At 33.5% G+C, this 15,814-nt stretch overlaps 1 protein-coding gene across 1 annotated transcript; it reads right to left on the reverse strand.

Moving 5' to 3' along the window:
* Positions 1–3,272: 3,272 nt before the first annotated feature.
* LOC143257637 (uncharacterized) lies at positions 3,273–7,413 on the reverse strand. Its single transcript, XM_076516675.1, has 6 exons — positions 7,107–7,413; positions 6,203–6,264; positions 5,284–5,361; positions 5,093–5,119; positions 4,589–4,621; positions 3,273–3,412 (listed from the first exon to the last, which is right to left on the reverse strand). The coding sequence occupies exons 1-6, from the start codon at positions 7,192–7,194 to the stop codon at positions 3,356–3,358; spliced, it is 345 nt and encodes a 114-aa protein (XP_076372790.1). The 5' UTR covers positions 7,195–7,413; the 3' UTR covers positions 3,273–3,355.
* Positions 7,414–15,814: the final 8,401 nt, after the last annotated feature.

Below are 15,814 nucleotides of genomic sequence, written 5' to 3' on the forward strand. Positions count from 1 at the left end.
GACTTGTGTATAACTAAAGAAAATTCTTTCCGTGTAGTAATTTTTAGAAAAAAAAATACTTTTTTTTTCAAAATGTTCACTTTTTTGTTACTAATTTTAGCTGCAGCATAACGGCTTATAGAACGCTATGATTTTAAGGTACAAACTTTTAGCTTTTAAAGTTTTGGGCTCGGCAGGTCAAACATTTTCGATTGATGTACGAGGGCTGTTCAAAAAATACGCGGACTGTTTGAATTGCGCGGCTCCAGTTGGTTCCAGGGGAATCCGCTTGGTGTCGCTAGGTTCGCACAGATCAGCTGATTACGACACCATTTCCTGATTGCAGATATCTTCATTTGTGTATTAGCTACGCGGTTTTAAGTGAAGTGCGATTTTTTCGTTTGGCGGATTTCAGAATGAATGACCTGAAGGAGCAACGACTTGCTGTGAAATTTTGTGTTAAACTTGGAAAATCTCCGACTGCAACTTTTGCTATGCTTAACACGGCTTACAGTGATGTTGCTATGAAGCGTACGGCATGTTTCAAGTGGCATGAACGTTTTAAGGATGGTCGACAGTCCATTGAAGATGATGAGCGTCCTGGACGTCCTTTCACGTCAACTGACGACCCACACGTCGACAAAATCAACACCCTGGTGCGGGCAAATCGACGTCTGACTGTCAGGGAGCTTGCTAAAGAGTGTGGGATATCAGTTGGATCTTGTTACGAGATTTTGACCGAAAAATTGAAGATGCACCGCGTTGCTGCGAAATTTGTACCTCAGAACTCGTGAGTTTTTGGCCAAACACTCGATCACTGTTCTTCCCCACCCCCCTACTCACCTGACCTTGCTCCTTGGGATTTTTTCTTGTTCCCCAAACTCAAAATACCCTTGAAAGGAAGAAGATTTGAGACGATTCCCGAGATTAAGGCAAATGCGACGAAGGAGCTGGAGGACATTGCAAAAGAAGCGTACCAGGACTGTTTCAACAAGTGGAAACACCGTTGGGATAAGTGTGTGCGTTGGGGAGGAGAGTACTTTGAAGGGGCCCCAGACCTGTAACTTCTAAATAAAGTACATTTTGTTTTATGACGTCAGTCCGCGTATTTTTTGAACAGCCCTCGTATTTGGCCAGGACCAAGATATCGTATATTAATTAACTCTAATACCACTTAAATGAATTTTAGCTTGAGGGTTGGCTGGTAAAGATCTCATGATGAGTGGTAAAACTGAATCGGGTGATGAATCGGGTATTTGAATCGGGTATATGAATCGGGTATATGAATCGGGTATATGCGCCCCCGCTTGGTATTAGTAGCGGTTACTATAAAAACTAAACTAAAATGTGTTAATTTATTCTAATCCTGCCTAAAAGAATTTCAAGTGCTACACCTGCTGAGGATTAGTTTTTGTTTTCTCCTTAATCGTACTATTTGTGAATCATAGATTAATTTGCTACAGACGTACCTAAAATAATATCGCGTTCCGCGACGATTGAGGATTGCTTCTTGTATACAAGTAGGTATGAATACTGTGATTCCTAGTTACTAGTATAAACAGTCGCGTGTAGGAGACGTTTTTGGTAGTGTTCTAAATAAGCTATCTGCACTCTGGTCAATGGGGACTATCGAGCCCTGACTGTTCACCAATCGGAAAACAGGTATGCTATTCAACAAGATAATAAAGACTGCGAATTACATGCAAAACTTTTATTCTGTAACGGGCACTTACGTGCACAAAGACCCAAGGTAAAACATAAGGAAAATTATATGTCTAACATTAATATGTTTTACCTGTAGTTGGTTAACAGCACGTGCTATGACAATTTTTGGTTTTAAAGCATTGCCGTAAAATAATCACTCTAGTTACGACTTGTGTTTATTGTCCAATCAGATTGCTTTGTTATGAAATTCGTGCAGATCTGCGCTAGCCGTACTATTTTGGCAGCTAATCATCACCAACAACTGTCTTTCGGACTACTCCTTTACTATTGAATAGCAGGATTGGCATTCACTTATAACGCTCGTACAGCTGAAATGGCGAAAAAGCTCTGTGGAACAAATAATCAAACATGCGAAGGTACTGTACTATCAAAACCTAAAGGGGCTTGTTAGACAGCCTGAAGCACTCGGAAACCTCCTCGCGATATATAGGTTTAATCTGATGTGTAGATTTCGAGTTAATTCCGGTTGAGCTCAACTAGAATTAATCTTATTTAGTAATTTATTTTTAAGGGTTTAAAAATAAACTGGGAGGTCCTTTCGGTTATACGTTAACATCTTGATGTTAGGTTAACTTGTAAAGCCGCGTCAAGACATCGTGGCGACAGCATGCCAGGACTCAGAAATTGACTATCCTTAAATGTAATAAAATATTTTTACAAATCGTATTCAGAAAAATAAATCGATGGGTTTTTATAACTTTTTAATTTGAAGTTGAATCATTAAAGTTAGATGTGAAAAGAAATCGCAAAAATATCATTAATAGTTTGTGTTTGGATTCTTTTATCATAAGATTATCACCAAAACTGCAAAGATGTTGTTTTTTAATGAAAAATTTGAAAATACTTCGAATGTAAACATATTTGTTTAAATTTCAATTTTTAGTTAAAAATGTGTGTATTTTGTTTTACTAGTAATGTTTATTTATTTTGACATAAAGTTATAATTATGGGATTGTTTGATAAACTAAATAAATAGAAATAAGAACTAAATTATTATAAGTATATCGATATATAAATGTTCGTCGATAAAGTTTTGAAAAGGTGAATCAAAGATGTATCATTGATAAATAAATATAGTAAGCAATGAAAATAGAATCTTTGCAAGTATATTTGGGAAATTGTTTATGGAGTCTTACCACGAATTAAAATTTAACACGTAATGGAACGTATAGTTCTAGTTATTTTGTTATATGTTTACATTCTTCTTTGGATTAGGATTGTTGTGACAGAAATATGAACTTTAATTTGCTCGATTTTTAAAACTAAAATCTCGTCATGATTTTCAAATTTGAATTATTTATACCTACGCAATGTGCTGCCCTCTTTGATTACAACACAAAACTATTTGGATCAGAAAAATTTAATCTAAGTTATACAGTTATCTAAATTATTGTAATGGTACACGAAATATTTTACATCTTTAACTTTTCTATCAATTAGTGGTTTCTCACGTCACGTTTTTAAAATAACAGCGTGCTCTTTTTATCTGAAGAAAAATAATTGACAAATTACGGATACAAAGGAAAATCACAAAGGCACGTTCAAATATATACCTTCAAAGAATAAAATTCAACTAAAAGCAATTTTATTTCAGCCCAATAAAAGTTTAAAACAAAAATTTACTTCTTTTTAAATCATTGATTCACGATGTTCACTCTTCCTTTTGTTTCCTTTTCAGCCATTCCACGTGTGCTTTAATAATGCATTTCTAAAAGGATTAAAACATTAGACTAAAAATTAATGTGTAATTTACTTACTGTGAGATTTTAAATATTTTATTTCAGTAAATTTGCAAGTATAATGAAAAAAATAAAAGTAAAATCAACGTTAACAGTTGCAGAACTTATTTCCCCAATATGAATTTATTCAATTTCATTTTATTATAAGTGATGAAGCAGATTAAAGTACATTTAATTACAAAATTTGTGTTTGGCTTCACGCAAAAATTACTAACTTGAAAACCTGTGACACCATGCTGCTGGAAAGTAACTTTCTTATACAAAAAAGTAACTGTTCTCTCTAAGTTGCTTGTTCTTTATCTCAGAAAATTTAAATATAAATTACAGTTACTACAAATAAATCTAACGTTTTCTTGTACTCATAACCTGAAGTGTATTACTTTTTAACATTTAAAACTAAATATCTATATAACATTTCAAACACGTACTATGGCTATTCAATGTGGCGTCCTCTTTCGGTAGATATCTACTTTTAAAAGTATTAAATTTGTTAAATAATTTTTCTAACTTTCATATGAGTAAATATCTAATCGTTAGCTTTATCGCAAGTGAGAGTTTCTGAACCAGGTATAGTTTGTTTAGTATTTATTTAATTTAAATAATACATCACGTCTTAAACATGTCTCTTTGCTTCATTACGCTCCATTTAAAGCACCCTTTAGTGAAGAATTATAGAGAACCATGTTTTACTTAATTGGACGTAACTACACATCGAACGGTAGTAAGTACTTCTATCTTAAACAAGCGGTCTCTTTGCTATTAAATATTCTAACTTTTAAACTTGTTAATACTTTGAATAATTCATATAGTAAAAACTTTAACCCTTACAATAAGAGAAAATAACAACAATAACTTAATCAAATTTTCTAACCCCAACTTTCTGAATAGACAACTTGAATATGTATATTGTCAATTTTCAAACATACATTGTTATATATATTTTAAAAACATTTTAAATAATCCTCTCAAAATATGTCGTAAAATATTCAAGTTACTTTATTGCTTTAACTAGATTTTCTAAAATAAAATAACTTAAGTGTTTATATTTAAAGTACTTTTACTGTTAGCAAATTACAAAAGTTTATTTTTTCTTGTGTTATGAGAGAAGTATATAATTGTTAACAAACTATTTCTAGGAGACTTACACGGACGTCTTCATATTCACTTGTGTGGTGATCCTAAAATGTTCAAACAATCTGTTAGTTTTCCTAGCGGTAACGTTGGAAAGTAACAAATATCAGACTCGACTAGCAACATTAGTATCGTAAAAATGTAAGCGTATAATTAATACCGCCTACTAATCCTCCTCTCAATCAAATGTAAGTTTTCAACCTGATAACATCTTATATCGATAACATTATTGCATGAATATTTTTCAAAGTTCAAATAGGACTGGTCTTTAAGAGCACACATTAAAATAAATGAATAAATCAAAATAGATACTAATTTGAAGAAGAGGTTGCCTCATTTTTCTTTAAAAGTGACACCTAATGGTGGCTTATTTCATACAATCTTGAGGCTTAGGTAAAAGTAATCATCGTAATTAAAATTATCCGAACTAACCCCTTTCATTATTTGGTAAAAAGAAACAAGCTCGACATACGTGGTTTTTTTGTTCGGACTGTTAATTTAATAAAGGTGGTACTTACATAATCCAAATGGGCACAGTGGTAGATCTGTAATAAAAAAATATAACGACAAGTTAATACTTCTGTAGCTATTGATAATGCATAACAAAATGAGAGCACTGACTGATACAGTTGTGATTAGGTTCGTACATATTTCATCAAATTTATCTCATAAAGATCAAAGTATTTAGAGATATATAGTTCAGTCTTACCTCGTCCCACTTGTCACACAGAGTTTGGTCAGTTGTAGCGTTATGGGTATCCCTACAGTTGTCAAACTTTTTTTTATACTGAAAACATTAAAAAAACATTTAGTTTTAAACCAGTTATGATATAAGTCACTACAATAAAGTGTGTAATGCTAATATTATGAAGTTCCATATAAATACACCATACAATATTACTTGGGGAAGAAAACTGATCTCGGGCCTTTCTGAATATCAAAAGATCTAATGTTTCATGAGAGAAGAAAGGAAATGTTTTTGAGACAGTTTTGTGAAACCAAAACTATCTTCCACTCACTTGTGGAAAGAAAAGTATAAGGTGGTTAGCTGTTTACAATTTTGTGAAATTAACGATTTAAACACTCAACTATACTCGGGCAACAGTGGAATATTCGTCTGAAAAATGAAGACACTAGGGTATGGCTCAGCAAGTTAAGTGTTCCAGTCATCCTTCCCATTTAGCTGTTGCATACCTAAAACAGCTGGAGAATCAAATGGGGTATTCAAGCTATTCCATACGAAGACATTTAAATCAAATCTTCAGATGGACTTCTGTGCGATCAAACTGTTAATATTGGAGCTTAAAAATGTCGCCCTTACACACTAGATGGATTGTAGAAAGTATCAAGTAAAAGTGGTAGGTTTTGGACGTCTCAGTCTTACAGTTGAACATTTTGCTATATAAACTATAATAAATAACTATTATTATGATCTATCGTGATAGAGACTATGCGGAAATTGAGAAATTTCAAACTTTTTTGATATAAAGTACTGAAAATCTGTTCAGAACTGTTTATCCCGGGCTATGTAAACCTTACAGTGTTCTTAACAAAACCGGTTCTACATTTATCATGAAGAATTTTATTTTTACTTTTCATTCCTGATTCATATTTCAATAAAAACTTACATCTGCAGGTTCCAGATCCATACAACGTTTGATATCTGTGATGGCTTGATCTTCTTTACTCACTATGAAATACAACAAAACGACAAATGTATGTTAATCTGCATTGAAATATTGAAGCCAAAACTGAAATTTCTGTAGAATAACAAAAGTTTTCTTATAAAATGAGCAATAAACGTGACATATTGGTCCATAGCTGATTTGGTAAGTTAAAAAGTTATACCAACATTCCATTTTAGCTACCAAAAATTTGGAAGTTCTATAGTCTGTAGGTTTTACTGAAATTTTTTAAGACATAACGAGTTTACATTTACTGAGAAGCCGTGATAATGCACGTTAAAACCTGATCACTCTTACTATAGCTGAATAAGCAAAAACTACATTTAATAATACACAAATTAATTTAACTGTTTGTTTCTTTCACGGTAAAGTCACGTTGAGTTCTCTACTGTCTTTACTTTGGGGATTCGAGCTTCGGAGTTTAGCTTTTTAACTACCTAAACTTACCGCTATCCCACCACGTGACGTTAGTTTTACTCTAAATATACAAAGTGTAGAGGTGTACAACATAAAGAGTTTGCTATTTTCTTTGTATAAACAACAGAAATGCTGGCAAAGGCTTTGATAAATGAATGTACAGATGTTAGATTTAGGTATATAGTTATATGGATGTTAGGTTTGGATGAATGATTGTACAAATGTTAGGCTTAAGTAAATTATTGTACAGATATTAACGCTTAAACCACTTAAATCATATACAGAAACTGGGAAAAGCTTTAAATTAAAGTATTTAACTCGGATATCTTGTGCCTGTTAGTTGAAACATGGAGTATTTTTTACAAGCAAGTTTTCACACAATTTATGAGTCTGGAAAACAGACAAAGCCAAAGTTACAGCTTGTAGTTACCACATAACAAATCGTAGATCTTCTGATGAGGATGTCCAAATATAGAGACAGTGAGGGCAAGAAAAACGACAGCAGCAAGACCCTTCATTGTTCCAGAATTTCCAAACAGCTCGTGCAAAAGTTCTATAGTCTGTTCTGGAGGTCAGAGACAGTTCTTACAGAAGCTCTGTAGTCTGTAGGTTTTACTGAAATTTTGGAGATATAGTGAGTTTATATTCACTGAGCAGTCGTGACAATGCACGTTAAAACCTGGTCACGTGAAAGACGTAACCCAACGGCATACCGTTTCTAATTCTTACAACACAGACTTTTCGCTCTTTACGTCACTACGTGTTGTTTTTTTTTATTAGTTACTGCGCTTGTCGAAAGATTCAACTGATTCTTAGAATAAGTGTTTTTCAAGTTTGTAGAATAAAATTACACTTTCATGGATCATAGGTGTTGGGTTCAGTACTTAGATCTAAAATACCGAGAAACTAAAAATGAAAAAAAAACAACTCCTAAAGGATTATTACAGCCACAGACAAACTAAACAACAGATGAATACGTGAAGTACTTGACAATATCTCTTAATACGACTGTCCCCTAGTGACACAGCGGTATGTCTGGAGCTCTATAACGCTAGAATCCGGGTTTCGATACACGTAACGTGCAGAGCACAGATAGTCCATCGTGTAGCTTTGTGCTTAACTTCAAAACAACTTAATATAACTTTCTACGATTTAACGTAAAAACTGTAGTTGGTACAGCCAACCACACCGTAAAATGTTGTACTTGTTAAAACCAAACGGTCTTAACAACAGATCTTAGGTTGGAATTCTGAACGCAAGTAAACATGATTCTGGAAATATGCTGTGGAAATCTGAAAAAATAAATTCTCACCTTATGTTCCCAGGTGGTTAGGGCTCTCGACTCGTAATCTGGGGGTCGCGAATTTAAATCCCCGTCACATCAAACATGATCGCTCTTTCAACTGTATATAATGTGGAAATCAATCCCATTATACGTTGGTAAAAGAGTAGCCCAAAAGTTGGTGGGGGGTGTGCTGACTAGTTCCTTTATCTCTAGTCTTACACTGCTAAATTAGAGACGGCTAGCGCGGATAGCCATCGAGTAGCTTTGTGTGAAATTAAAAAAACACACCACAAACAAACTGATTTGTGAATTAGTTATGTTTTTCGTTTGTTTTTGAATTTCGCGCAAAGCTACTCGATGGCTATCCGCGCTAGCCGTCCCTAATTTAGCAGTGTAAGACTAGAGGGAAGGCAGCTAGTCATCAACACCCGCCGTTAACTCTTGGGCTACTCTTCTATCAACGAATAGTGGGATTGACCATCACATTATAATGCCCCCACGGCTAAAAGAGCGGGCATGTTTCGTGCGACCGGGATTCGAACCTGCGGCCCTCGGATTACGAGTCGGACGCCTTAACACGCTTTGCCATGCCGGGCCTGAATTAGTTATGAAAGTGACAGTTAATAGATTGTAATAAAAGGTGTGTGGTAAGGGGTCACTGGTTTTTATAACTCCTATGGTTCAAAATAAGCTGTAATACCTCAAATATTCAAACAGTTTCTTCTAATTTTATCCCGTTTCAGTTTGTTTGCTTTCCAATTCCATATTATTTCCATTTATGGTATTTACCTACTGCTTCCATTTATTCTATTTCTTTGTTGTTTTCGTTCGAAACGTTGTTCGCTCTTCTATGTAAAATATTTTCTCAACCCAAACGAGCCGTTTTTACATGTATATTTCTCTACAAGTGGGTTTTCTCGACATCACTGATTATTATTTCATCACGGCGATTGTACGAGAAGTGTAAGTCTTTGTGTTTTTCTCAGTGTATTTGTACTTACCTGTCACCATTATGTCTGAACTAGCATACCTTACACCAATTAACAGTACACGCTCACACGATCGTTAAGAAACTAAGAAATTTAAACCAACTAATTATCAATAGAAGAAATGACATCTATTTTATTCAACAATGTAGAAAGGAACAACACCTAATTTTGTAAATGTAAAACTTTCAAAAACTTTTAATAAATACACAAACATTATTCAAAATTTACAGAAAAAACTACTTAAAGCCATGTTGAACACGAAATACAAAGAACTACATGACTTACGTTATGAACACAAATGAATACATCCAAAAAATGAAGAACATCCTATCAGACACGAACAAATTTAAACCAACACACACAAATTCAACAAAGACACACGAGACACAACTGAACAAATTACTACTACAGATGAAAAAAGCCAACACAATTTCACAAAAACTTTATTCCTACCTACGTAAAACCGACTCACGCACACCACAAATATACGGCATCCCCAAACCTCATAAACCAGATTGTCCATTACGACCAATAATGTCCACATATGAATCGTTTAATTACAATCTTGGTAAATACATAGCATGGGCATTCTCCAAATATGTAACATCAGCCAGCTCATTCATCAAAGACTCTTTTAGTTTCAAGTCTAATCTAAATCAACTTAATCATAAAGCCTTAATGGCCAGTTTCGATGTTACATCCCTCTTTACAGAAGTTCCAACCACTGAAACCTGCAAGATAGCATTAGAACTCTATATCCGAGACCCTAACCCAACTACAGACATTCCCAGTAACCAATTAGCAACCCTCATAGAATTCACCACGATAAAGACAAACTTCATGTTCAACAACCACAACTATATACAAACAAATGGCCTAAGCATGGGCAACCCAGTATTACCAGTTCTAGCCAATATTTTTATGACACAAGTTGAAACACAAGCAATTAACACAGCATTACATCCACCACTATACTGGTACAGATATGTAGATGACACGGTTGCGAGATTCAAATCTACAGAACACATTCAATCACATTAACTCTATACATCCAACATTAACTTCACATGTGAACAGGAAGAAAGCAATCAAATATCATTTCTTAACCTCAAAATTACAAGAACCGACACACAATTCAAAACAGAAATCCACCGAAAAATCACCCATACTGGACTATACATTCCTTGGGACTCAGCACATGAAACAAAACCAAAACTTAACATACTAAGAAACCAAATAAACACAGCCATAAAACTATGCTCACCAGATAAAATTAACGACGAATTAGACAAAATAAAACAATACTTCATCAACATCAATAAGCTTCCTCCACAAACCATAGAAAACATTATACGGACACACCTAGACAGAAAGCAAAATCAACCAACAAAAGTAAATATATCTCACGAATCAAAAAAATCACGAAACCATATACTGCTGTATACCATATATTCCTGACATCAGCAGACAAATAACCAACATTTGGCAAAAACTAGTAACAAAGTATGACATTCCAGTTAATACCAAATTTATTCAAAAACCAGGCACAAAACTGAGGTCTATACTATGTAAAAACTACACTGACAAACACCACACCAACATTATTTATAAAATACAATGTGATAACTGCCACGACATCTATATTGGAGAAACAAGTAGAAAAATGGAAATCAGATTCAAAGAACATAAAAAGTCACCTTCACACGTTTTCGAACACTGCAAGACAAATGAACACAACATAACCATAGAAAACACTCAAATACTAAATAAAGAAACAAACATAAACAAACGCAAAATTAAAGAAGCCTTACTTATACAACAACTTAAACCCAAAATAAACCAATATAATGGAACGCCTTTATACCTATATTAATATAATAAAATAAATAAAATTATATATTCAAACATCTAACACCGCCCTCTACGTTCCGACACTCAGTTGCACAACCCCTTTCAAACATGAGGTCAGCTTTTGGTCAGTTACCTCTTTCTTTCTTTGTGAACCTGACGATGACCGAAGAAGGTCGAAACGTTGTTCGCTCTTCTATGTGAAATATTTTCTCAACCCAAACGAGCCGTTTTTTGCATATAAATACCCGTGATTATTTGTAGTAACTGTCTCTGGGCGCTGTACACATGTTAAGATATTAACTACTTAGGTGCTTTAGCAGATACAGTCAATAAACACACATTTTGACAGCTATGTTGCTCCCCTCCTTCGGACACATAGCACTAAAACCCAGGTTTCGATACCCGTGGTGGACAAAGCAGAGATAGCCCATTCTCTAACTTTGTGCTTAATTACAAATAATCAATCAATCTGATTAATGATATATAAATGTGTGGTTTTACATAATGTTTATCTCAATATATGTAGCGTTGAATAATCGTTACCTAATCTTTACATATGTATATATATATTTATACACATAAAGTACTAAATAATCTTTGCCGCAATCTTAAATATATAGTCTTGAGTAATCGTTATCTAATCCTTATATATATATACGTATAGTGTTAAATATCCTTTGTCCTGATCTTCCTAGACAGAGAAATATATATAATTAAATATTTTTATTCTAATCCTGATGTTGTTAATGTAGTGTTAAATATTTTGATCCTAATCCTGATGTTTTTCGATATACACTGAAACTGTGGAAATATTACACATCAACTTCTTAAACACACTAGCAGGTGCTTAATAGCAATTTGCTAAATTAAATGTCGCCTCAACTACTACAATGTCTCTAGTACCACCAACAGTCTAAAGAGCCCTATTATTAACGAAATGCCTCATCAGCACTGAAAATAAAAGTTTTAGTGAGATTGATATATTATTATTCTCTCTTCACCTTTATTCGACAAGAATTATAGGAAATCTCGGATTAGTTAATATCTAAATATCTTTCGATAAGATGTATTATATACTGAAATCTTAAATTTCTATATTTATAGCGTTACATAAGACAGAGTTTGTTTTCGTCATGACATCAAAATGTGTATCTTAATAGAATCACACGTTCCATTGAAGAAGACAAAATAAGACTAGCACGTGATAGATGCAAAATGTTCAAGTGGTATATTAGACGTAAGGTTTAGAAACGTGTTCGTGATTATCTTGTTTACCTTTGCAAGACTTCTTTCCTTCATCCGTCTTACACAACGTAACAAACTCGTTACACTGGTTATTACCATTCGTCTTGCACAACATAACAAACTCGTTCCACTGGTTATTACCGACAAATAAAAAATAAAAATATTGTATTTTTGTTAAATACTTGGAGTTCAAGGTGACACTTTGCGTGTTGCTTAAGTTCGTGACTATTCAGAGTTACAAGTTGGTGACCTAAGTTTACAGGATGTTTCTCATTAGCAATAAGATCTAGGTATAAAAAGCTCAACGAGCACTTAAACAGATTTGGATTGGCTTGTTTTTAATTTCGCGCACTGCTACACGATACATATCTGTGATAGACCTCCCTAATTTAGAAGTGTATGGATTACATGGAAGGTAGCTAGTCATCAGAATCCACCGCCAAATCTTGGGCTACTCTTTTACTAACATGTGAGAGGAATTCAAACCCGCGACCCTCATATTAAAGTCGAGCGTCAAAATTACCAACGAATTTAACTTTACGAAGAACAGTCTCTTGAGAGGGAGCTAGAAAACAATTTGTTTCTATTTTAACTTTATGTTTTAACACTGATTAATTTATTGCACTTTTTACAAATTTCCAACGTCGTAGTAATTCCAGTTATTCTGAGAATATTTTCTTTTGGCTGACGTTCATCTCGGAAATGCCAACAAAGATTTAAACTAGCTGTGATGTCATTGGGCTTTTAATCTATTTCAGTAAAAATGGATTAAAATTAGGAAACATATCTCACGAAAAGCAGGAGAATGAATAGAATTTAATCCAAAACCCAATATCTTCTATGGCCGTAAAGCGAGCCCTGGACCTTGACGTTTGGTTGGTCAAATAAATCTTAACATAACATAATAGCATAATGTTAAGTGACAACTGTTGCATCCTCTAAACTAAACTATTATAACTTTTTTAATCATAATACTCGTCAAGCATTTTCTGAAACTCACTTAAATTTAACGCTTTCACAACATCTGAAACCAACATACTGCAATGGACAACCCCCTTTTAGAAAAATGAGCCTATCTTAGGCGAACATAACTCATACCCTCCTAAAATTTAAATTTGTGTCCCCTAATCCTACCATTTTCACTGTTACATATGATAAATATTATACATCAATTTATTTTGAAGTCTTAAACACCTCAATCAGATCCCCTCTATCTTTTCTGTTGTTGTTTTTTTTCAAAAGAAAGGTTTCAAAGACCTTAATCTCTCCTCGTACGACAATCCTTCCATTTCAGGCACCATTTAACTAACACTAGCTGAACCATTTCTACAGTAAGATGTCCACGTCTGAACACAAAAGTTCAAATGTGGCAAAACCTGTGATCTATAAAATGAAATTATAACCTCTTAAGACTTGTAATCAATATTTCCGTAGACTTAAATCCTTAAAATCCTATTTGCTCTACCACTAGCAACGGCACACTTCTTGGATGGAAACTTTACTCTAACGTTTTCAAGGTAAAAAGTGTGAACATTTTACGTGCTTACACTTATAGAAGTCTTAAATAATGCTCTTACTGAGAAAGCTAGATTTCAATTCATCAAAAAAATAAACAACTCATAATAGGATCAACTTTAGGATGCACTTTAATTAACATAGTTGTTTTATCAGAAATTAAATGTCTCGCTAATTATTGTACACTTGCAACAGTGTCACTATGAAAACAACACTTTTATCATTTGTTATAAAACCACGATTTCTGTAACTTTCAATTCACGTTAGTTCTTCATAAAAAAAGTGCTTTAGCAGAACATTTGACAACACAATAATTTGTGAATATAATCTAAAATATATTGTAGGTTTTAGAACAAGACTACACGGTTGGTTACCGGCATTGTGTATGTCACATGAATTGGATTCTGAAGTTAAGCATCTTTAGCCTGGAAGTTTAACTCTGGCCTATCAGTATGATATTTCAAAGTGGACCAGTTTTAATACTTTTTGTTTCGGATTCTAATGATGCTCAGCTAAGATGAGATAAAATTCCTATGAAGAATAAGATAACTCCAGTACCTTTGAAAATATAATTTCAGTATTATTTTCGGTTGATTCTTTTTTGTCAGGTTGTTAATAACTTGTTTGTTACCCATTTATCTTGTTCATGGTCAATTTCTTTGTAAATAGAGAAGCCTTCTTGGAGATCCTATTCTTTGGTATATTTATGCACTGAATTAATATAATAAAACGTTATATTTAAACATGCACAATACGACGGTTGCTACCTCTCTGTAAAACAACAATATATTTGATCCATGATTCATAAATTTACTTTCTTTATGTGCGTATTAGCAGAAGGTGTCGTGTTTGAATTTCAGAATAATAATATAATTTCGGGATTTACCATTAAAACTTAATGTTTAAGTGTAACGTTTAACTATATCGCATACTCAATCAAATAAAACTTAGGCTATTTTGTAACATTTCAGGGAAACTTAATTTTATAACTTGTAAAATATTTCGGGATACCACTGTGTATTTTGTTTGTTCATCGAATCGTTCTACACGGAAAACGATAATTATTTTTTTAAATCAGAGTTTTTCTATGCCACTTTCCAGAATGTTCAGATAACAACGAGTATGAGTAAATAATTAGCCACACTCAATGATCTTTAAAACAGGTATTTTGTATGCACGTATATATTTCCTCGTACTGTGTACAGCTGAGTTTTCACCTTTATTTTACCCGTTGATTTTCCTTGGTACACTTGTACCAGACGAAATCACAAAATTCAGTTCCTATAGTTTCCTCATGAAGTGCGTTTTTAAAACTTAAACCTTACACCGTTTCAGACACAAAGCCTCGAATTTTAATTAAATAAATCTGATTGGCTTATTTTACTGACTCTTATTAACCTTACATGAGAGTCTTAATAAACATTTTTATAATATGCACTGTTCTTGACTTTGAATGTTTGTAAAACATTTTTTAAACACCCGCAGATAAGTGAAGTAAAAAATGTCATGTAATATTGTTTGAAGTATATATGGCAAAATATAAAAAATGATCAAATTAAAATTGAACTTAGATTTTGCTAACGTTTTGTATAATGTCTAAACTATTATTAGATAAAAAGTCAGCTTATGTCACGTTTCTGTTGAAGGTTTAATAGAATTATGTTATTCAATTCTTAGGTTTCAAATTTATCATTATATATAAAATTATGCATTTTTGGTGGATATGATAAAAGCCTGTTTCTATGGGATATCAAACTGGCATGTTAATATATTGGCTTTTATATAGAAGTGTTTATCTTAAAATATAAAATTTCTGTTTTTCATGTATTAAATAATTAATTACCTAATGTTTTTTATTTCTTTAAATTTGCTCCACCTGTTATTTCTATTGGTAAGTTATTTAATAATTTTGTTTTTAATTCCATAAATGTGTCATACTTCACTGTTAGACGTCAGTAGGGTTTAAACTGTGGAAAATTTAAGCTATACATGTAAATATGAGGGCCTGGCATGGCCAAGCGCGTAAGGCGTGCGACTCGTAATCCGAGGGTAGCGGGTTCGCATCCTCTTCGCGTCAAACATGCTCGCCCTTTCAGCCGTGGGGGCGTTATAATGTTATGGTCAATCGCACTATTCGTTGGTTAAAGAGTAGCCCAAGAGTTGGCGGTGGGTGGTGATGATTAACTGCCTTCCCTCTAGTCTTACACTGCTAAATTAGGGACGGCTAGCACAGATAGCCCTCGAGTAGCTTTG

This window comes from Tachypleus tridentatus, chromosome 7, assembly GCF_004210375.1.
Source record: "Tachypleus tridentatus isolate NWPU-2018 chromosome 7, ASM421037v1, whole genome shotgun sequence".
In the NCBI taxonomy this organism is placed as follows: Eukaryota; Metazoa; Arthropoda; class Merostomata; order Xiphosura; family Limulidae; genus Tachypleus; species Tachypleus tridentatus.